At 29.8% G+C, this 24,561-nt stretch overlaps 2 protein-coding genes and 2 long non-coding RNA genes across 5 annotated transcripts; 2 read left to right on the top strand and 2 right to left on the bottom strand.

Annotated features, from left to right (window-relative positions):
* Positions 1-3,464: 3,464 nt before the first annotated feature.
* On the bottom strand, positions 3,465-7,676 carry LOC139843438 (oligoribonuclease). Of its 2 annotated transcripts, none has more exons than XM_071833517.1 (9): positions 7,560-7,676; positions 6,436-6,589; positions 6,255-6,341; positions 6,080-6,156; positions 5,684-5,765; positions 5,538-5,593; positions 4,955-5,041; positions 4,731-4,821; positions 3,465-3,833 (listed from the first exon to the last, which is right to left on the bottom strand). In XM_071833517.1, exons 2-9 carry the CDS (start codon positions 6,536-6,538, stop codon positions 3,712-3,714), a joined length of 705 nt encoding a protein of 234 aa, XP_071689618.1. In that variant the 5' UTR covers positions 6,539-6,589; positions 7,560-7,676; the 3' UTR covers positions 3,465-3,711. The 2 variants fall into 2 exon arrangements, with proteins under 2 accessions (XP_071689618.1, XP_071689617.1); XM_071833516.1 differs by having other exon boundaries at positions 6,436-6,576; positions 7,560-7,673.
* Positions 7,677-10,273: 2,597 nt separating this feature from the next.
* On the bottom strand, positions 10,274-24,123 carry LOC139843637 (ABC transporter I family member 10). Its single transcript, XM_071833746.1, has 6 exons — positions 24,030-24,123; positions 23,753-23,954; positions 22,802-22,888; positions 12,219-12,344; positions 11,820-11,942; positions 10,274-10,608 (listed from the first exon to the last, which is right to left on the bottom strand). The coding sequence occupies exons 1-6, from the start codon at positions 24,086-24,088 to the stop codon at positions 10,399-10,401; spliced, it is 807 nt and encodes a 268-aa protein (XP_071689847.1). The 5' UTR covers positions 24,089-24,123; the 3' UTR covers positions 10,274-10,398.
* On the top strand, positions 12,781-15,260 carry LOC139844435 (uncharacterized). Its single transcript, XR_011757954.1, has 3 exons — positions 12,781-13,132; positions 13,724-13,803; positions 14,717-15,260. It is a non-coding gene; the product is annotated as an uncharacterized lncRNA (long non-coding RNA).
* Positions 15,895-18,296, top strand: LOC139843735 (uncharacterized). Its single transcript, XR_011757696.1, has 5 exons — positions 15,895-15,958; positions 16,165-16,465; positions 17,063-17,130; positions 17,226-17,395; positions 18,013-18,296. It is a non-coding gene; the product is annotated as an uncharacterized lncRNA (long non-coding RNA).
* Positions 24,124-24,561: the final 438 nt, after the last annotated feature.

Genomic DNA, 24,561 nt, shown 5'->3' with positions numbered 1-24,561 from the left:
TATATGTATTAAGTATATTTTTAGGTACAAAATATTTATCTGTAACAAAAATGTTAGTTTTGATAATAATGATTTACTAATAATAATAAATTTCTTAATATCGATAACTCTAATAACGATATTCGTTAAAATCGATACTTATGTTAATAATAGTAAAACTATTAATTACAAAAATGATGTTAATACTAATATTAGTGAAAAATAATAATAATTTGTATGGTTTTTATAATAACAATAATAATAATCCTAATCCTATTCATATTAAAAATAGTAATACTTATATTAGTAGTAGTCTTATAAAATCAATAATAACGATAATAATAATAATAATATTTAGTGATATTTCTAATAATGATAATAATTGTAATATTAGTAATAATAATAATGATTAATAATAATAATGTTTATCATAAGTAATAACACTAATAATAATAATAATAATACTAACAATAATAACAAATAATAATATTCAGTAATAAAAATAACAATAATAATAATGATTTTTAAAAGAACTAAAAACTACCTCAAGGTTTTTCTAAAAATAAACGTCTCAGACGGGACTCGAACCCGTGACCTCCCGCTTAACGTAAACACACACAACCATCCTTCTATTCTTTTGTTTCTGATTTAATTACCCCGTATATATATATATAAACTATATCTGTTAATCTTCATCATCTTCTTCTTCATAATCCAATCCACTTGATATCGTACCAAATCATAACCATAATAACCTTATTTGTTTTAGAAATCGAAAACGTAACAGAAGAAGTATGTATCACTTTAAGTTTAATTAACAGAACACAAACAAACAAAAAATGTAACACAGGCCAGGCCTGCTGCCATTGTGGGTTTTATCAAAAACAAAACTTTGATTTTCGATTTTCATTGCATTATAGGAAAAGTGTATAACACAAAATAGTTTCTAAATCAACTCTATAATCTTTCTGTGCACTCAATTTGAACAAAAACATCAAAGCAAGAATGAATTTTATGATGAACACAAAGCTTTGACTTTTTAATTTAAAAGTTTGACTCTCAAATTAGGCTTCAATATAAAGGATTAAGTTGTGAAACTTTACAGAAAGTTCACATATAATAATCCTAACACAATTGCATTACTAACTTTTGACATAAAATTCGAATCTGAGATTTGACAGAAAAGTCGGAAGAACATAGCAGTTTACTCGTTTTCTTTAAAACTAAAATTGATTTTGTTGTTTTCAACTCAATTCCTTTTAGTGGAGTATTATGTAAGGGTTAGTAAGTGTAATCACAGCTAATTTATCCCAATTACGTTTGTTTGATAGTCTGATTTACTCGACAGAATTATTCCATCAGGTACACAAATAAAATAAAAAAATATAAGGATGATCGTGACTTCTAAAAGCTTCTTGTTTTTTTTTAGGATTGAGATTCGATTAATACAGCTTTACAGACAGGATCAACCTTTTAAAACAGTTTGAAATCGATTGAAAACTTAATACGTGATATATCTATATTTAATTTTATAAAATATGTATTTATATATATATACTGTACATATTACGTATTTGTATATATTACAGATTCTATATACTGGTTCCTAATGTATCTATATATTTAAATCAGTATATATATATATATATATATATATATATATATATATATATATATATATATATATATATAATCGTATTAATTTATAATTGTAATTACAACAATAATACTCTTATAAATAATAAATAATATTTAGCATAATAATAATATTATTGATAATATTAATAAAAGTGATAATAATATCATGATAATATTATTAGTAATAATAATAATTTTTAGTAATAATGATATTAAAGTAACAATATTATAAATAAAAATTATGATAAAGTAATGATATTAATAATAGTAATATCAAATAATAATACTAATGTTAATCACGTTACATGTTTCATTTTTATATAATAATATTAATAATTCAAATGATAGTATTAATAATACTAGTGAAAGTAATCATAATAACAATTTATACATATCAAATCTCATATATACATATACTATATATTAAATTAATACTATTAATAATACTGATATCAATATTATTAATAAAAATAATATAATAACTATATTTTAACTCATAATTAAATTTTATAAAAATATTACATTTTATTAGTTATGAAATACTTATAATAACACATTTGAATATTTAATATTTATATGCGTTAGGTATATTACAACATATATATAATATTGATTGGGTACAGAATTCATATATATATATATATATATATATATATATATATATATATATATATATATATATATATATATATATATATATATATATATATATATATATATATATATTATATATATTTATATATTTATCTTATTAATATCTTACTATTACTTTACATGTATAAATCACATGATTAATTGATATTATTTTAATACAATTTACTATACACACACACACACACACACACACACACACACACATATATATATATATATATATATATATATATATATATATATATATATATATATATAGTAAATTGTATTAAAATAATATCAATTAATCATGTGATTTATACATGTAAAGTAATAGTAAGATATTAATAAGATAAATATATATATATATATATATATATATATATATATATATATATATATATATATATATATATATATATATATATATATATATATATATTATTCACATATTTATCTACACACAATTGTTCGTGAATCGTCGGGAATAGTCATAGGATAATTGGTTACATGAATATAGTTTCAAAATTTTTGAGATTTAATATTACAGATTTTGCTTATCGTGTCGAAACCATATAAAGATTTAAGTTTAAATTTGGTCGAAAATTTCCGGGTCGTCACATGAGCAATGGTGGGATCTAAATTTGTCGAATGTTATAAATCAAGACGTGATGTATACACTACAATTTCTCGGTGTAACATCACGTAGTATGTGCAGGGGTGAAACTACATGGGGCCCGCCCCCAGTGATTTTTGTTTTCAGTATAAAATTTTCGAATTTTTCGATTTTGCCTCCGGTGGATTTTTTTTTGCCCCAAAACCTACATATTTTGCCCCAAAACCTTTAAATTTTGCTCAAAATTCTCCAACTTTTTCACGAAAACCTTCAACTTTTGCTCATAAACCTTCATAATTTGCCTAAATACTTTAATTTTTTGCCCCAAAACCTCTATATTTTGTTCAAAAAAATTGTTACGGTTTTAATTTTTCTTTTTTTGCCCCGGTGAAAAAAATCCTAGCTCCGCCAATGAGTATGTGATGTTCTTTAACTACTCTAGAGCATTGGTTATCTATTATTATAACCATGATCCATGTCACATTCATCCTCTTTAAAATAGAAATACCACTGCGACACTTGCCAGCAATATCGAACAAGTTAGTAGAATATTCACAAACCCAAACATAATCCATAAACTTCAACAGATTATCAGTAAATTATCAGTGTACATTCTTCTACGACTCTGAAAATGTCCAAAATGATGAACCACGACTATATATAGTAAAGAATCAATTTGCTAAGTTTCAATCAAAGGATAACACAGTTACTGATAAACCGTTTCTACCAAATGCTAGCTACAATGAAAAACTAAAAGCATATAATTATAAACAGACTACCGTCATATTATTATAACCATTTTTCCAAACTTGAAGAAACCAACAACGCTTCGTACACACTCGATGTTACTTTTTAGACTTGGACGGTTTGAATACATTTTCCTTGTAGTATTTGAGCTCTGCTATGCTTTCTTTGATGTCATCCATGGCTCTGTGCTTCTTCTCCTTTCGTGGAGCTTTCTTTTTTTCTGAAGGTGCATATATTAACTCATAAGTAAGCTGTATTGTTTCGGTAAACTTTACCTATTTGACCTTTAAATATAATTTAAAACAAATTGTGACACATATTCTGGTCCATGAGCTTTTCAGTTTTGTTTAACAGGGACACATTTTGGGTATTTAGTTATCAATGACTATTAATAAACTACTAGTTGTTGGGTTAAATACTTTAATATTAAAAATATTACCAGGGCTAATATTTTTCATATAACAAGCAGACTTTTCTTAAATATATATATATAAAAAATACCTGGGATCCTTAATTGAAAGATTTGCACCATGTTAATATGACCTAAGTAGCTTGTTTCAAAAATTATACCGTAGTAAAGATATGAAGTATCACTAATAACATATTGGGTACTTTTATTCATATATCATCATTAAAAAAAAATAAAAAAATCCACCAAAATGTAATACTGGTCAAGGTTGCCAACATCGGTACTCGAGAGTACTCGCTCGGGACATTTCAGGGAGTAACCGCCTAACCGGTAACTCAGAGAGTACTCGGGGAGTAATCGGATGTTGACCAAGCTTAATTTTGACCGATCTTCCGAGTAATCCCGAGTTTTGGCCGAGTAATCCCCAGTTGACTTAGGGTTGACCGAGTTTGGACCTAGTTTTTAACAGAGTACTCAGTGAGTTTCTCCGAGTTCTGCAACCCTGATATTGGTTAGATAATAAGTGCTAAATGCTAATGATAGTAAGTCCTCATTGGCTAAATTATTAACTAAAATTAGGTGTAGTTTGTAAATTTATGCAACTTTAAAGTCTTATGTCCATGTAAAACAGTTAAAAAAAGTAGTAACTTATAATAAGCATAAATAACTAAATGTTCACAAACAAAGAGAATGAACAAAAATTATCACCTTTTGGGAACCATCGAATACATAATGCCGTAACGCTGCTGACATCAACAACTACATGATGGAATATACTAGCCAAATCAGGCATGTACTTCTGCAATTAAACATAAAAAAACATAAATTCAATATCTTTGTTTATGTGTGTGATCCAACAAATAAGATTTTATAATTCTAATGTGTTGAAGTAAGAGATGAAAAGTTGCTGTAATCATGATATTTTTTTTTACCTTTAAGAACATAAAATCGACATATACTGAATTACCAGCAATCATAGGAGTATATGTGCCCACATGTTTCTTGATAAATTCAACAACCTACAAAAATTCCGATCAAAGAAATAACTAAATAGTTATAGTAAAAACTAGAATACTAAATATTTAAAAATCATAGGAAGACGTTTTAGAGGAATAAACGATATAGATAGAGGAAAAAGTTACATATTTCTGAAATCATGTTTGGTTCAACCAATCAAGCAATTTTGACAATTATACTACGTGGAATAATGTTTCCTTTATTTATTTATTATAGTTAAATGAAAAGGAACTTATAATCCTTTTCTTTTTGTTAAACATCATGTTTGGTTCCCCAATTAAGATGTTCGGATATATATCTTAACTTTTTTCTTAAAACTCATACATTTAAAATTGCAACAAACACCAAATAGAAACTACCATTGTCCAATATTCGAATACAGTTCTCAGAAATAGGATACGAAATGAGTAATGGAAATGAGATATGAAATGGAAGCAAGATACATAATCTTGATATTAGATATGAATTTGATAGTAAACAAACAAGCGATTTAGATACCTTCCGTTCAGCTTCTTTTTCAGTAATGCTACTCTGGATCACATTTTCCGTCAAACCTAGAAAATAACAACATATTATATAGTTTGTGAGATACATTTATTTTAATTTTTTAATAAGGATATTATGAAGATCTAAAGGCTAATTACCACTTGCTGCATGATGTTTTTGACACCATTCACCCATTTTGTCCATACATTCTTTTGTTTGATGTATGATCAAGTCAGGACCCTGAATCCAAAAAACAAATCCATTCTAATCAGATACAAAAACTAACCTAGAATATAAGATCAACATTCAACACATATTATACAAATATTATATTATAAAACATTAATATCTTGTGAAATAAATTCTTTCGATGCAACAGAAGGGAAAAAGAGATGACACAAAAGCACCCTAAATCAAGAAATAAAAAATATGAACAAATCTAAACAAAAGCATTGACCTTTAATTTCCTAGAATATAATACTATGAGCAGAAAAAATAAAAATAATTATAATAAAAAATAAACATGAAAATAGCACAATCTGAAATTAACTGACCTCTATCGTTTTGGTCAAATTCCCATCTGTAATAATACAAGCAATCTCCAATATTCTATCTACTTCAATATTCAAACCTGCACACACAGCAAATGTACAAAAAAACTCAATAACTTAACGTTGTTGGTTTCTAACCATTAATTTATTACAATTTATTAAATTCAAAACTAAATACCTGTCATTTCCAAGTCGATCCACACGAGCGGCATCTTATAATCTCCTTCATAGATAACTTTATCTTTCTTAGAGTCACCTACATCACCTAATACAAAGTACTAACAAGTGAGTATAATTATTAACAGTTTAACTATGTTATAAGATGATGAGCATTAATAAAAATTTAAAATCAAATATACCATTTGCTTTCTTTGTATTATTATCCGCAGAGCTGGTTGTCTCTTTCCTATCATCCTCGACATCCAGTTCTAGCAACGAAAAGGCGTTTGAAATGCGGTCCATTTTTCACTTGATATCCTTTTTTTTAAACCAATAAGATCCTGAGAAAACTAACTGAACAAGTTACATAAGAATTTAAGTAGAGGTGACAATTTCAACCTGTTTACTAAGAAAGGGATTGATTCAGGTTATGTTTTATTTCTAACAAACTAAATAAAATAAGAACGGTATAATTAAGCGGAAGCAGATCAGATGAGTTGTTGAATGGGTTAAAACTCAGAAGTACCAAAAAGTGTACTTATAAAGTAAAAACCTTGTGTTGTTCAAAGAAGTACATTATTATCAAATAAGGTATAGACTTCACAAGCATATTAGGGTTTTGGTAAAAGTTTATATTTTTGTGATCATATCTGTAATACGGAGTACTATTCAAGTAAAAAAAAAAGTTAGCAGTTTTGACCCATTAACCGGCCCACCCATTTTGCCACATCTCATCTTCATGACTCCTACATCCTACTATAAATCTGATTGATCGAAAACTAAACAAAATACAAACTAAAGCAAAAAAAGTAATTCCTACTTTTGGGACCTCCTCAATCTAAATTGCTTGTGAAGCAGTCAACTTTCAAACAGCTTATAGCATAGTTAATTCAAAATAGCTCTAAGATGGAGGTCACTAAGACTAAAGTGTATCATATAAAAAACAAAACCAGAATAAATAGAAATTAGAATTAGAAATAAGAATAACAGTACATATTAAGAGTACTCAGCATATTTTTTTAGTCATAATTTATACTTTGGAAATAAATAGGGAAAAATATTATTATCACCCGCAAATAATCAACATAAAACAAATATTGTAATACAAACAAGTGATTTAATACAATGAAAAGTAATTTAAAATCTAATTGACCTTAATAATCAGCTTAATCATTCATTAGCAACTTTTTCAGATAAAAAGGTTAAATCTTTGCAAAGAACAACACCAATTGAGAAATTGTACAACAGCTGGTTTGATCTTTGAAGTTTTTATTAGGGTTTCAAAACCCAGAAAATAATTAGCATTTGCAAATAAAATTCTTACCTTCGTAAATAACAATTGGAGGGAAATTAGGTTAAAGATGATTGCTTTGCAGTGGCAATGTTGCCTATAATATTTGAAACAGAACTCAGAATTTGCTGCTAAAACAAAGTCAATTATGTTTCAGTGTGTCAATATATGTAGAGACTTTATTATGCATATAAAAGTCTATATCGGCTATTTTAAATCTTGATCTTGATCTTGATGGGCCTTTAATATGGGCTACATCTTCCAGCTGGGGCTAAGTTGTAGTGGGCCTGTGATTATGTAAAGTTAAATTTCGAAAGGGAATTTTTTTTTTTTTAAAAGACAAACACACACACCCAGACACGAATTTAAACACGAATATATACATGTCCACCCCGGGACTCGAACCCCCAACCTATAGGTTGAAAGGGTCACCTTGATACCGCTAGGCCAATGGCCCTTTGGTAATTTCGAAAGCGAATATACGACATAAAAAGTTGATTGTTAATACTAGCACTTCACCTGAGATAAATTGACATGGCTACTGTAAACGAGTCGAGCCCGAGCTTGGTAGTGTTCGAGCTCGTCTTGTTTAGATTTTACGAAGCTCGAGCTCGGCTCGATTTGAGCCTTAACTTTTTAGCTCAAGCTTGGCTCGTGGATTATGTAAAAAGCTCGAGATCGGGTTGTGAATAGCTCGTTTTCGTTTCCTAGAAAGACTTCAATACAACTAGCAACAATCACAATACAAATCAAATCAAAATTCAAAATAATATTCAACAACAAAATCATCATAAACAAATAATTCGACCTAAATACACAACAAAATCTCTTAATGATTGGAGTGTTTGAGACCTTTGAAATCTCTCAAAACCTTCCTAAAATCACCCAGTGGGCCTCCGAAATGGCTAGGTTAAAACATTGTAGAAGGGGTTGAAAAGTGGACTTAAATAGGCTTTTTCCATGACCTGTCAGACATGATAAGAGAACATGGAGTGTTCTTCAAAAACTCAGTTTTCTGTCAGAATTCGAACGCGACGTGTTCTAAATCGGAGCTCGTATGAGTGAGATGTGACCAAAACGATGACGGCGCGCAAGATTTGTAAATCCCCCTTCTTTTACCTAACTTTGCCATCTTTTTACTTATTACGATATCACCTGAAATTAATTTCATAATAAAATTAGTGTTGAGTCAGTTACCTATTTAGTACTAATTGTATTTAGGTGCTGCAAGCATAGGCTTAGAAGTTTAAATTATTGTTAACAACCTTTCGTGGTATGTCTTAGTGCATTTGGTTGTGATGACTGTTATCAACACAAGATATAGTCATACACTTAGACAAATTATGTCTATGCTCCAAGACATTGTTTGTTTCCTGAGTGTCTATTCAGTATGACATTCGACTGACGCGAAGACGAAGTCGAAGAAAGAAGGTTGCACGTCTGTGGTGACAACTAACCTTACAAGAAAACACTAGGACTGAAGAAGTATATTGCATGCGTAACTCATCGATATACTTCTCAACGCCTTGGGAACGAAAACATTCTATTTGTTTATTCAAATAAGTGTTTGCACTCTTTGGGATGTTCCTGTTGTGATATGATTGTGAAATGTATGATATTTTTCCTTTAATCATCCTCTGCTAATTTACGTTTTTACACTTACCATTGCGATAAACGTGTTAGTCAAGGCTTCTCTTAGCTCTTAAAATCTTACATAACTTAATAGCTATTAGTGGATATATTCTGTAGATTGCATAAACGATATTTTGGTTTGTATGTTCAGTTGCAGTTTCATATTTATTCCCATTCCTATAATCTATGGTACTTTATTGTTTTATCTTCTGTACGCCTGATTATCCGTGCAACTCTATGGAAATTTACAAATGAAACGTGTACACAATCACGCTTTTCACTCTGTTTACAAGTGTTATCTTGATTTTTTCTTGAAATGATAGTCTTATTGTGCAGAATCATCTACGAAATTCAATGGGAAGCGGAGGATACCCTCAGCAAGGTTATCAAGCTCGACCCCCTGGTGCACAAATGCAACAATCTGGTTATAATGGCTACACACAACCTGGTGCATAACCTGGGCGGGGCCGGTCCAGTCCGTATGCTAGTTTTCCACAACAATCATCATCAGGTGGATATGGCAGCAGCTGGGAACATTCGTCAGGTCAGCAAACTAGGGTGGTGGTTATGATTACTATGGTCAGCAACAAAGTCAACAGACCCAACCACTTGCTGCAGCAGCCCCTACAGATGCATCAGCTTATGGATACAATCAACAAGGTAAAGGTTATGGACTTATGGCAGGATGGTTATGGAGGGTATGTGTCTGCACCTCAATCGGGATATTATGATCAACATGGTTATGGTAATCTGGCACCTGGATATAGTGCTGCGGGTCAAACTGCTGATTCTCAAAATGCTGCATATGTGGATATGAACATCAAGCCGATAATGCTGCCAGTCAAGCTCCTCCACCATCTGCGGCTCAATCTGGTTCTGGTCATAAGTCCGGTTCAAACTCGAGTTATCCACTGGGCTCTGGTCAGTCCGGGTGTGGAACTCAACCTGGATATTATGGTGGTTATGGACCACTTACAACACAGAAGTCTCCTGCTTATGGTCAGCCGCCATATGGTTCACCGCCGACTTATATCATATGTTCCTTGATGAAATACTTTGGATGTAATAGTTTAATTGCAAGAGTTTAGATATCTTTATTATATAAGTCACATCCTTGAATCCATTTGTATGCACCCAAAAACCAATCGAACAATAGAGTTGTATTAAAAAAATATATAAAATCTTACTAGGAACAGAAAGAAAGCATTTGTGCTATGTTACATACAAGATACACATATTTTCATGAATTAATGGACCTCGTATAAGAAGTTTTTCGAGCTTCAATAGAATCAATTACGATAGATGTCTCACCGTGCATCACAACTTTTCCATCTTCCATGTATATAGCACCGTCTGCATACTCTAGTTCTTCCAATCGGTGTGTTACCCATAATGCGGTCACATCTTTACAACTACTCAATGTGTTCTTCACAGCTTTAATCACGCCAATCTGAAAGAACAAAAAAAAAAAAAAAAAAAAGGATCGTGTGAACCCTTGAAGGATATATAAATAAAAACACATAAGAAGCTTTGCCAGGCAGGTTTCGTTAGCTTGACTAGAAATACTTTTCATAGAAAACGTTGAATTAAAAGATTTTAACGTGTCAAATATGATTACACGTACAACAACAATAACAATACCCAATCCAAAGGTACAGGGAGGGAGGTGAGGGAGGTGAGATGTAGACGATTTACCCTCATACTCTAGGGTAAAAGAAAGGTCGACTTTCCGCCCAAGGGTAAAAAAATCCATATAACTTTGATAAGTATTTCTGCCAAATCCTATCATATACTAGAATATATAAATCTTATAACCAGCAACTTTCTGTATGTCCCATTCATGACCTATTTTATATTAAAAGTGTGATACCGCTACCCAATATTTTACTTAAGGTTTATTATGTGTTCATTACATATAATTGACTCTTAAACCTATTAAATAGTAGCTTCTGGTGGAAAGACAAATGCAACAATATAGTCGTATACATTTCGGCCTGTTGGATAAGGCCAGTTCAAACTTCAAGCAATTCATTATTTTGCAGTGTTGCAAAGAACGGCCGAGACAGCCGTCGCAACAGAATTACTAGCGTACCTTCGCAACGGATCCAAAAACGGGTAAAAAAAGGTCAACGATTAAACAACGGTCAACAACGAAAAAAAGGCCAAAAAGCTTAAAAAAACGGTCGAGACGAGGTCGAGACGGATGTTGACCAACGTTGACTTTTTATATATATTTCAAACATAAAACATTTTAGACATAAATATTTCAATTATAGGCAAATATCTATGTATAATCTGAAATATATATGAAAAGTCAACGTTGGTCAACATCCGTCTCGACCCCGTTTCGACCAGTCTTGACCGTTGCGACGCTCCAAGGTTGAGACCGTCTCGACCCCGTTTCACGTCTTTTTCAACCTTGCTATTTTGTAGGCCAGTTGAAATGTATTGAATAATCTAAAACTTAACTTTCAAGTGAATTCCCCTATTGGCTAACTAATTCATGGTCGACAATACATTTAACTGCTAATCCAAAACTTCAAAACGCTTAGGATCATAGTAGGAATCAGTATGACATTTTCAATTACATATTTAGGCGAATCTATTATACTAGCTTCACCTCGGTGTTCACTGAAAAAGAAAAATAAAAATTCATAATACCTGATCACGTTCATCCAAGAATGTTGTGAGTTCATCTAGTAACAATACTTTACATTCCTCAACTAACGCACCAGCAATTGCAACCCTTTGTTTCTGACCCCCACTAAGGGTTTGTACCGGCCTCTGATCATTGTAACCTTAGTCACTCGAGATTTAATATATACAAGTACAATTGAAATTGAAATAAAAGGAGGCTTAGCAACCTTAATTAAGTTATTAACAAGTGCCACAGAAAACATAAAACATATTTACTAATTACTTCATAAAAGATCAGTGTAACTAATACCTTCATTTTATTTCTATATGACCTAATGCAACCCCTGGTTATTCAGATTTTATAAAATATATACTCTAAAAAGTTTTTATTGTCAATAAAAACAAGACAAGTTCACCGAATACCTGCAGGTAATCATACATGCCCACAGAGTTTAATGCTTTTGCTACTCTTAATTTTGTTTCATCATTCGTCAGGTTAAACCGTCCAAGGCCAAATGCCACATCAGCTTCTACCGTAGGCATGACAACCTAATTCATGGTCATAAAAAACACGAAAGTCCACACTCATATAGACAATCATAAATGAAGATACATGATCATTTTGGAGGAAGTATTGCTTAATGTGACGACCCGGAAATTCTCGACCAAATTTAAACTTAATCTTTATATGTTTCCGCCACGATAAGCAAAGTATATTTAATTGAATCTCAAAAATTTCGAACTGTTGTTATGCATTCAATTAACCTTGGCCATTCCCGACGATTCACGAACAATTTATTTGTAAATAAACATGTAATTATATATATATATATCTTCTATCTTCTATCTTCTATATTACTAATCCGGTAACATAAATCCACGTGGCGCAACCACATTCATCCTCAGGAAATACTTTTATCTCATAATTTTGAATTAAATAAATCCTTAATTTTCTACATATGACGCGTGTCCACAATCATCTATAATTAGCCACTGAATTAGGGTTAACAGTTTCATTCTCCTCATTATTTTACGGAGCATTTATCATCCAATTTAAACATCCGATTCAAAACCTTCAATTGGTTCGTTCAAAATTAGGGTTCACTAAATACCCAAATATTCTATCTCTACCTACATCCGATTACATCGAAGTATATGTTCATCATCTTTATCATCAAACAATGTTCATCATCATACATCCGATTTGAGGTGGTTGGACTCAAACCACCATCGTCGTCGCTTCTATAGCAGTCCTTGCGGCGGTCGATGCCTTAGGGTTTAATTCAAACGGTCGATACCTTATGCTTACGTTTTCAGATTCTAGCAGGAGGTTTAAGGTATTTCCATTTTTATATTCTGTTTTATGGTGATTTTATAGCTGTTTTCAGTTTTTTGCATTCTATTTTCTTATTTTCTTATGAAGAAATCAAACTGTTTTTCTAAATCAATTTTGATAGAATTTTCACTCATATTAAATTTGAAATTTTGTAGCGTATATGTCTAACGATTTGAATTAAACCCTTTTATATATGGATTTGTTTATCTTTCTGCACCTGATTATTTATTTATTTGGTCAATTTCATATCATTAAGTATGAAATTGTGTTTATAATAGTTATTATTAGAGATACTCAAAATCATTAAGTTAACTGTTTAATTTTTTTAATTCGTAGAATTTATATGAGTGAATGTGATAATCATCGATTTATGGTACCAATTATATGCACTTGATCTATTTTGGAGGTTTGTTTAATGGCTACGAATTCACTATTCAGTTTGTTTAAGATATGCTATTAAACTTTATGATTTTTCCTTTCAACTCAATGGTAGTAAAGGATCATATATTGGTTTGTGTTACATATTTTCATGTCGTGTATTGGTTGTTCATCTTCTTTAAAAGTAAATATAATAGATTTCAAAAATTGGCAGGTTGTTATTCCACATTGAGGCATGGAATGCATAGAAAGCTAGAGTTGTAGATAATCTATCAATGGAGTTTCATACAAAAGGTATTCAGCTTTCATATAATAGTTTTATAATTGTGTACTTTCAGTCATCTAAAGAAAAATTAATGTAGACAACTGATGATAATACTAAACATAAAATGGGTGATATCATTTTAACACTTGCATAAAGATCTAATTAGCATACTTCCATGTAATGTCAACCATCAACTAGGTTTAACAGATCCAAATGAGATGAATGTATAGTATGTTGTGTCCAATTTTAGCTTCTGCGAATTGTTCAAGTACCAAATTTTTAGATACAAAGTTACTTAGTTTATGTTTAGTTGAACTGAAGTAAAAATTGTTGGACCATAATTAGTGTTTTTGCATCCTGAAGTTAAAACATGTTGACGATTTTTTACAAAATATGAACTTAACAAGCTATGTAGTCACCATAATTGAACCATTTATGTTGTTTTTCAACACAGTATGCAGTCATATAGTTGGACCATTAGCATTAGCATATCAAAACATAAAAGAGGTTGAAACTATTTTTTGAATTTTTTTTACTATTTTGACTTTTTTGACTTTATTGATTTTTTTACTAATTTTTAACTTGATAATTGACTGTTATTGACTGCATTAGTATTAGCATTATTAGAATTAGCATATCACAACATAAAAGAGGTTGAAACTTTTTTTTTTATTACTATTTTGACTTATTTCACTAATTTTGAACTTGATAATTGACTGTTATTGACTGCATTAGCATTAGCATATCACAACATAAAAGAGGCTGAAACTGTCTTTTCAATTATTATTATTTTTTTTTTTTTACCTTTTTGACTAATCTTGAACTTGATAATTGACCGTTTTTTACTGCATTACGATTAACATTATCACTAAAAAATCACAATAGAAAAGGTTGAAACTGATTTTTAAGTTTTTTTTTTCTTACTATTTTTCCTTTTTGAAGGCGAGTAGATTCGTACAGTGATGGGAAGAAATCAGGAGAGACATGGAGTTACGGATGGGATGTTTAGGCATAGAACAGCTAAAGGAATGCTTTTTTCTCATAATTAGTGGTTTTGCATCCTGAAGTTAAAACATGTTGACCATTTTTTACAAAAGATGAACTTAACAAGCTATGTAGTCACCATAATTGAACCATTTATGTTGTTTTTCAACACATTATGCAGTCATACAGTTGGACCATTAACATTAGCATATTACAACATAAAAGAGGTTGAAACTATTTTTTGATTTTTTTTTTACTATTTTGACCTTTTGGACTTTTTTACTAATTTTTAACTTGATAATTGACTGTTATTGACTGCATTATTAGTATTAGCATTATTAGAATTAGCATATCACAACATAAAAGAGGTTGAAACTTTTTTTTTTTTTTTTTTATTACTATTTTGACTTATTTCACTAATTTTGAACTTGATAATTGACTGCATTAGCATTAGCATATCACAACATAAAAGAGGCTTAAACTGTCTTTTCAGTTTCTTTTTTTTTTTTTCCTTTCATTTTTGACTAATCTTGAACTTGATAATTGACTGTTTTTGACTGCATTACGATTAGCATTATTATTAAAAAATCACAATAGAAAAGGTTGAAACTGATTTTTGAGGTTTTGTTTTTTTTTTTTTTTTTACTATTTTTCCTTTTTGAAGGCGAGTAGATTCGTACAGTGATGGGAAGAAATCAGGAGAGACATGGAGTTATGGCTGGGATGTTTAGGCATAGAACAGCTAAAGGAATGCTACTTTCAGTCATATATGGGCGATCTCGAATGAAAGGTATAAATGCTATATCAGTTAGTTGCTAATTGTTTTACAATTAGTTATTAGATTAGTTCTCATAATTGGTGTTGTAATGTAATTTAGTTTGTGGAAAGAGGTCGACTGTATCTTTTGAGTTTGGGGTCGAGTGAAGTTTTTTTTCCTTTTCTTTAACTTTTCTTTGTTCTTCTCTACTCTTGTGAACTTATGATAATTATGAATATGTTATATGTTATGTTTGACTATTAAAAAGGTCAAATTATTTTTAATCAATATTCTCTGTTTTCAAGGTTCGTGTCAACGGGTTCCAAGAAATACCATTGTACAAGTTTCTTGGCGCCAAGAATGGGGGATTTTGAGGGATTGGTATCATATGGAACTTCATCAAGTTTCTTGTGGTTCAAACCATGCATTATCTGACTAATCAGGTTTGATTTTAATATACTGCACGTTTTTCATGAACTCCTATAATAATAAACTGATGTATTAGATCGATTATGATGTTTCACTAGAATTAGACATTTTTGACTTTCTATTATAGCAATATCTAATGAAGTCTTAGCACGATTACTGAGCTACACAATATGGGCTCTCACCATATATGGTTTTACCAAAAAACTTTGTTCTTATGCAGATGAACTTCATGGGTCACACTAATATGACGTGGCTATTTGACTATTATTCGACTTATTTCGATGCAGCAAACTTTTGTTTTTTATGTTACAAGATGGAAGTCACAAGATGAAAGAGCCAACGCCCTTCATGATGAAAAGCAATACCGGTTAACACCGAGCTTGACTGCAAGTCGGTGAGTCCAACCCAAATCGAGGTCTGACATGATTGCAACAGGTGGATTGTGATGGTTTGAAACCAATATTTAATAGGGTTATGAAGATCACTAAAAGCAACCATCAAGGCACAAAAACGTCAACCCAGTAAGTAATTGGCATTTTCAATACTGGTAGGGATGGCGGGGTTCGGCGGTAGAGGGAGGACATGGGTGGTGATGGTGGTCGGATGGGCCGAAAGTTGTGGGTTTTAATAGGGTGACTTTTTGTGCGGGATTAGAATGGTGATTTATTAAGATGGACTTATCACTTTTGACATGAATGTTGATATGCAACTTATATAATTACACATCTGAATATATATGCTGAAACTTATAAATCAAATATTAGTAACATCAATGTTATTCTGGACATATAAGTAATTTATTCCACAAGTTTAACTTATGCACCACTGGCTTCTAATCTTTTGAGATAAAAAATAGGTTAGGTTTAACTCTCAGCAACCCAGTGCTATTTTAACCCAGACATCTAAGAGTTTAAAGAATCAATCAACGAGTAAGTAAATATCAAACTATCAAAAAAATACATAAATCTTGTGATCTAAGATAGCTTTAACCTAATGTTTAGTCACATCTATATCCATGTGATGTCCTTTTAAGCACACATATCTTTTCTTTTTAAACAGCCGTGCAACGTACAGGCTCAAAACACCACAAATTCATTAACCTTTGCGTTTGATTACAGCTATGCAACATACATCCAAGTTCTATCCTAATCTTCCAGATGAGTTGGCTTGAACACAATTGAATGGGGTGTGTTTCGAAATTTCATTCAATGTAGTTAACATGTATTACACATTTTCTCTTATATTCTTATTTATTGTAATTTTGATCTTCATTTTGTTCAGACGATGCAGTATGCGATACAACTTGTGGTTCATTTGGAGTGATCTGTTATAGAGGCAATTATTATATATCAAGAACATTTTGAAGGATAAAGAGCAAGATGAATGCACTCTTCTTAGTTAAACACTATTGAGAGTGACATTAAAAAAACCACTACGATGTGAATGAACCTGTAAGCTCACTTGTATGATCTTTCATTTATGCTAATCTCTTTCATTTTACTTAAATTCTAATAAACTTACCTTTCAATATCATGCTGAATTAAATAGTTTTATTTGTTGTGTGGTCGTTGTTTAGTCATATTTGGATATTTTTGTAGGGTTCTTGGTCTTATAATTTTGATCTTACAATGGTCGTTTAATTAAGTATGATCTGCTGTCCATCAATTTTATATGTATTTTCCTTCTACTTGATAGAACATATGCATCCTAATATTGAAATGCTATTGTTATCAATCAAAATATCGAAATTTTGGTATCGTTTAATTTATGATCTTAGATCACTGATTGTATGAATGCGTTGGGTAATTTTGAAGGCTAAAAGTAGAACCTTATCAAAGGAGGGTATGTGCTTAATCTCTTACTCTTTAATCTTTATAGAGTTGCTTCATTACTTCACTCATCTTTTATGTTAACTCTTTTTATTTTGTTATTTTTATCGGTTCTATTGTGATTAGTAATATATGTAGGGTCATTATTATTGTACTCCGTATCACTTAAGCCGCATATGTACATTTTCAGGTTGGTTAATTTCTCATTATCATTATGTTTAACTAATTAATGATTGCAGACATGGGAGATATGCTTTGATTTGAGAATGATCAAGGTTGAGATACAGATGCTCTTAGTTGGGTTTCAAGGGTTATTGAGATATACAATTTCATCAGTAGATTAGAACTTGCAACTTTGAATATAAGGTTAATATTCACCAACGTCAATCGTTTACCTATATATTCACCAAATTTATAGTTCGCTTTATTTTTAAAAGCTCATGTATTGTTCTTACTTCTTATAATACATATACAATATTTAACAATATATGATCGTTTACAATACTCATCATTTCAATACATTTACTTTCGGCACCACTGTTATTAATACTTAAGGGTTTCTTAATTATAATTGTATACTACAGCTATTCAGTCTCAATAATAACATTATTTCATATATAAGTTTAAAAACCAATAATGTTTGCGGATGAGTCCCCGTGCAACGCACGGGCTCATAAATCTAGTGTATATATATATATATATATATATATATATATATATATATATATATATATATATATATATATATAAATGTAAGTATATATGATAATTTAAAATAGTAACATAGGGTTTAATCATGTGAATCAAAAAGGTAAGATAGGTGATAGAATAATTATGTTGTAATTTAAAAAGAGTCTATATATAAATATATTTAATTTTTATGTATATTATAATACGTGTATAGTGTATAAATATTCAATCACATATCATATAATTATTATTTATTATAATATAGTTGATAAAATGTGATATTAACATATCTGATGTAATTACAAACAAAAAATAAAATTTGTTACATTAAGAATATTACTTAATAGTAACATTAATAATATTAATATTAAAACCAGTATTAGTTATACTATTATTTCCAATGTACAATAAATATACATATATATATGAAATGGAAACATTTTATTTATTACATTATTATCAATATTATTATCATTATCATTGTTAATAACATTATTGTCATAACTAATAGTAAAATTTTAATTTTAGTTATTATTATTATGATTATTAGATATAGATAATATTATTAAAATATATAAAATCTAATACTAATTATGATATAATACATATTATGTAGTTATGTTACATGATCTATAATGTGTAAACCCTAATATATTAAATATAGATGTTATAATAATATTGTTAATTCTTTTAAAATTAATTATTATTACTAGTATCATTAAAAATCATTATTGTTATTATTATTATTATTATTATTATTAATTATTATTATTATTTTCATTTAAAATTATCATTTTCATGATTTCATTTAGTCTAGTTATTAATTAATAATATAAATCATAATTTATAAATACATATATAAGCATATAGATATATATGCAAGTATGTAAAAATCAGGTATATATATATATATATATATATATATATATATATATATATATATATACTGATATATATTTAGATATAATATATAAATATAAATCAATATTATTGTATTAATAATATAATTATATATATATAAATTATTAATTTTTTTTTAAACTCACAAAATAAATAAGATTCAGTAGCAATTGAACCTGTATAAAATCTTGACCCTGTTCTTTATCAGATTTTAACGCAAAATCAATCAAGGATATAAACAAAAGTTAGTATCATGTCCCTATCTACATTCTGTAATTTCTACTTTTTTTTTGGAACGAATAATTTGGTCTGCAGGTTGTTAGACGTCAAACTCATGGTCAATACAAAACAAAACGATCGTATCACTACCAATAGCTTTGATTATTCGATTTTCCTCTTTATATATATTTAATCACTCCTGCAATTCAAGATTTTAAAACAGATATTAACATAAACTGAGTCAAACACCCTGTTCGAAGCAGTTTCTAAGCATTACCTCAAATTCGACTAAATTTTCAAAATGTGTGAATGTAATCATGATAGAAATCTTTCGTTCAATCTATCTGGAAAATCTCATCTTTTAATTTCTTCTCTTGATTATGAATTTTGGAGTCAAACCGTAAATTCTAAAAACTCAAACTTAGTGTTCATCTTAAAATTCGAAGTCTGTTTGATGTTACAGAATCAATTGAGAAATTATAGAGTTTCTATGAGTCATTTACTACCTATTTCATTTAGAAAGCTTTGTCTAAAACAGTCTCAATTTCAAGTTTGATGTTTCAGTTCAAAAACATGTTCTACGTCTGTCACAGCTTTTTAATTTGATTTTTATTCTGTTTAAATTAATTTGACCACTCACTAAATGTTTCTGTTTTACTTTCAAATCCTAAACCAAAGAATTTATTAGCATTTAAACGTGAATTGAGTTTCTGAGATTCCAAACGAACCTGTACAGCAACTTTGGTTTTATATATATATATATATATATATATATATATTTTTTTTTTTTTTTTTTTTTTTTTTTGGTGTCTGTTAATTAAAAGTCGAATTTCAAAAGTTGTTTTCTGTTTTATATAAAAACCTAGATCAAACTGTTAATTGTTGTGTTGATTGGTATACTTCCTGGTCGACTGGGTATGAGGAAGAAGAAAAAAATTAGAAACAGATAGATATATATAAACAGATATAAGATGGGTATTATATCAGATATGTAGACATAGAGGGATGGTTAAGGGTTGGTGTCGGGTTTCGAGAGGTCGTGGGTTCGAGCCCTGCGCGGGACATTTTTTTTATAAAAGGATTTCCGCCGCCGCCGCCGCCGTCGTCGTCGTCTCATTGTTATTGAGATTATAAATTATTATTGTTATGTTATTATTATTATTAGTGTTACTATTATTTCGTCGTCGTCGTCGTCTCATTGTTATTGAGATCATAAATTATTATTGTTATGTTATTATTATTATTAGTGTTACTACTAATAGTTATTACTAATGTTAGAATATGGTTATTAGTATAATTAGTATTATTATTATTATTATTATTATTATTATTATTATTATTATCACTATTATTAGTATTATAATTATAATTAATAATTAATATTGTTATCATATATAGATTTACAAGTATTAGAAACATTAATATCATTAGTATTTTTATAAGTAGTGTTATTATCAACAAAAATAATAATAATGAAATCATTATTATTAGGTATATATGACTATTAGTATGGTTATAATTAAGCTTATTATTATTATTATCATTAGTAGTAAAATTGTTATATTCATAGTTATTATTATTAGTATTACTACAAATAAATATTTTTATATAAAAAATACATTACAAGAATATTAAAAACACATATCACTATAATTTTATTATTAACAATATAATAACTAAGCTATATATATAATATATAAATTACAGTAATATATACATATATATTTTTTTTATATAAACCCTTAAATAAATTATTACTATTAATATGTGATAATGAAAGATAAACGCTAGTTAAATAAAATAGATGAATCAATTATATATATCTATATAACAAATAATTTAACAAGTATATTATTAAAAATAATATATAGATTTATTCGAATACGAGTATATGTTTTAATATATATACAAATGATATAGGTTCGTGAATCCAAGGCCAACCCTACACTTGTTCAATATCGTCATATGTATTTTTACTACAAAATACAGTATGGTGAGTTCATTTGCTCCCTTTTACTCTTTACATTTTTAGGACTGAGAATACATGCGCTGTTTTTATAACTGCTTTATTAAATGCTTTTGAAATATATTTTTGAACTGAGAATACATGAAATGCTTTTATAAATGTTTGACGAGATAGACACAAGCAAAACATTCCTCGAATGAATTATTATGCAGACAGAAGTTCTGTGGATTATTATTGAATTAGTTGGACGTTATAATTGCCACTAATTGTTGTGAATATTTCCCCTGATTATTATCGCTCGGTAACCTAAGAATTAGAATCGAGTATGGCCCTAATTCACGCGAATCCTAAAGGTAGCTACCGGGTTTAACACCCCCACCCAAAATGTTCACTAGACGGAAGGGCTAGTGGGCGTGGTGTTTAGTACTTCGAAGTTTATATATTATACAGACGAGATGTTCTGTTTTTGGGGATATTATTGATGCGCATTATATGTTAAGGTCGGTTACCAAGCCAAGCAATGAATGCAAAGTAATTGTTATGTATCGAGAGAATGATTTTATACACAGGTTATGCGTATGATATTTTGTACACGAGATATGTGTACGGTTACTAAGATTTATGAAAATGGTTTCGTACACGAGAAAGGTGTACTGTATTTAAAAGATATCGCATGTACATTACAGGTGGGTATAGGATTCGGGCCCATTTGTACCATGCAGCATTTAAATCTTGTGGTCTATCAAAATTACTGAATTTTATTGTTTTATGATAAACTTATGAACTCACCAACCTTTTGGTTGACACTTGAAAGCATGTTTATTCTCAGGTATGAAAGAAATCTTCCGCTGTGCATTTGCTCATTTTAGAGATATTACTTGGAGTCATTCATGACATATTTCAAAAGACGTTGCATTCGAGTCGTTGAGTTCATCAAGATTATTATTAAGTCAATTATAGTTGGTTATATTATGAAATGGTATGCATGCCGTCAACTTTCGATGTAATGAAAGTTTGTCTTTTAAAAACGAATGCAATGTTTGTAAATGTATCATATAGAGGTCAAGTACCTCGCGATGTAATCATATGTTATTGTATTCGTCCTTATGGGTTAGGATGGGTCGCTTCACTTAACGTTAGTTTTGTTATTCAAACCGCCAAAATGCGCAATTTCCTCCCTTTGAGTATGTTTACAATTATAAAACAAAAGTCAATTCAACTCGATTATATAGAACAAAAATGATAAAACTAACTTGGTGATCGGGATTTTGGAAGACATAACTTCTAGGTTTCCTCACATACACGAAACCGTCTGTTGGGCTTAGTAGACCTGCTAAGATCTGCACAATTTTACAACATTAATAACTAATGTGACAGTTAATAAAACCAATTTTACCAATTTCATTACATACAACATTAATAACCATTATAAGGTTAATAAAACCAATTTTTCACTTTTCTTAAAAATAAAAGTAACTAAACCGTAATTAAGATTGTCCACAACCATTAAAATCATGGCATCACTACTAGAAATCTCGTTCTTAGACCACAGATAACACAGTGTTTCTCTCCCCTATGCCTCCTACATGTCATCACAAACGCCCCACAAACACCTGTAATGGGGCATTTATGGGCGTTTCTCTCCGGCGTTGTCATCTTGAAACGCAGGCGGGGAGGAAAGTGATGGTGAGGTGGCGGCATTTGATTAGTTCCAGTTATTTTCTATCTCCCACTTTTTATTATTTACCTACCAATTACAAATCAAATTTTAACACATCACCCACAAACTTTCAACAACCTCTCAACAAACGCCCCTCATTACAACTACCTAATTCCCCCATCATCAACATGTCAGCATCATAAACCAAAAAGTACCCCTTTTCCACTCCACATAGACGTCACCATTATCTATGGTCTTATAGGAAACCCATGTATCGTTCATATAACATTATAATAATAATTCATGAGGTAACATGAATTAACCATTTCAAATTTATATAACAGTCCAATTATCTAGTTTCAATATATCCTCAAACTTATTACTAATTCCAGAACAACGGAAAATAATTTTGGAACTTAAAGGTACAGCAATCTAGTACTAAAACAAAAATATACAATTTCCCCTTTTCATTAGATACCAATACCAACAAATTATATATATAACAATAACAATATGAAAATAATGACAATAATAATAGCAATACCTTCAAAAGAGTTGATTTACCACACCCATTAGGTCCAAGCAACATCCAAAACTGGCCAGAAGGAATTTTTAAAGAACAATCCTTTATAATTGGAATCAATTTCCCAGTTTCATTGTTGACTGAATAACTAACTTTATGACTTTGAATAGCAAAGTTGTCACCACTAGCAACATTGTTGTTACCACTATTGTTATTGTTACTCCTGTGATACAAGGATACCCAATATGAATAAGATAGATACAGAAGGTGTTCGACGAAATGCCACAGCGAAAATTACCTTATGGGCAGGTTGGAGCGGAGAGGTGTTGAGCCCCAAAAAGGAGCACTGATGTTCATATTATATTTATATTATTAATTAATAATTATTAATACTTTACATCAAATCAAATGCGAAACAAGTAAGAGTATCATCGGATCGAATGTTTTTTCGTCGAGAGTGTATCAACAGAGGGATTGGATTTTATCAGGAAAAGGTTTTATTTTTTTATTAAAAATCTCGGAGTGAAGGTTTGAGAACAGAGGGATTGGCTTTTGTCAATTACCTTAAAGGTTTGGACTGTGGATGTAACGTTGGGCCTTGAATTATTATTATTGTTTAGTAATACACCCTCAAATTATTCAAAATTACATTTGATCACGCATCACGCATCACACACCATGTATGATGTATGTATCCTAATGTGTGATGCGTGATTACGAGTTTTTCATCCAGACAACCTACTTTCTGGCGTGATACACATCTCGCACGGATCACCACGGACTGTGTGTGATGCTTGTTTATCCGGATAAGATGAGATTTTCACTATCAT

The sequence above is a fragment of the Rutidosis leptorrhynchoides genome, chromosome 4, assembly GCF_046630445.1.
Source record: "Rutidosis leptorrhynchoides isolate AG116_Rl617_1_P2 chromosome 4, CSIRO_AGI_Rlap_v1, whole genome shotgun sequence".
Lineage (NCBI taxonomy): Eukaryota > Viridiplantae > Streptophyta > Magnoliopsida > Asterales > Asteraceae > Rutidosis > Rutidosis leptorrhynchoides.
The sequence above is the reverse complement of the archived record's forward strand: the minus strand, read 5'-3'. Positions and strand labels throughout refer to the sequence as shown.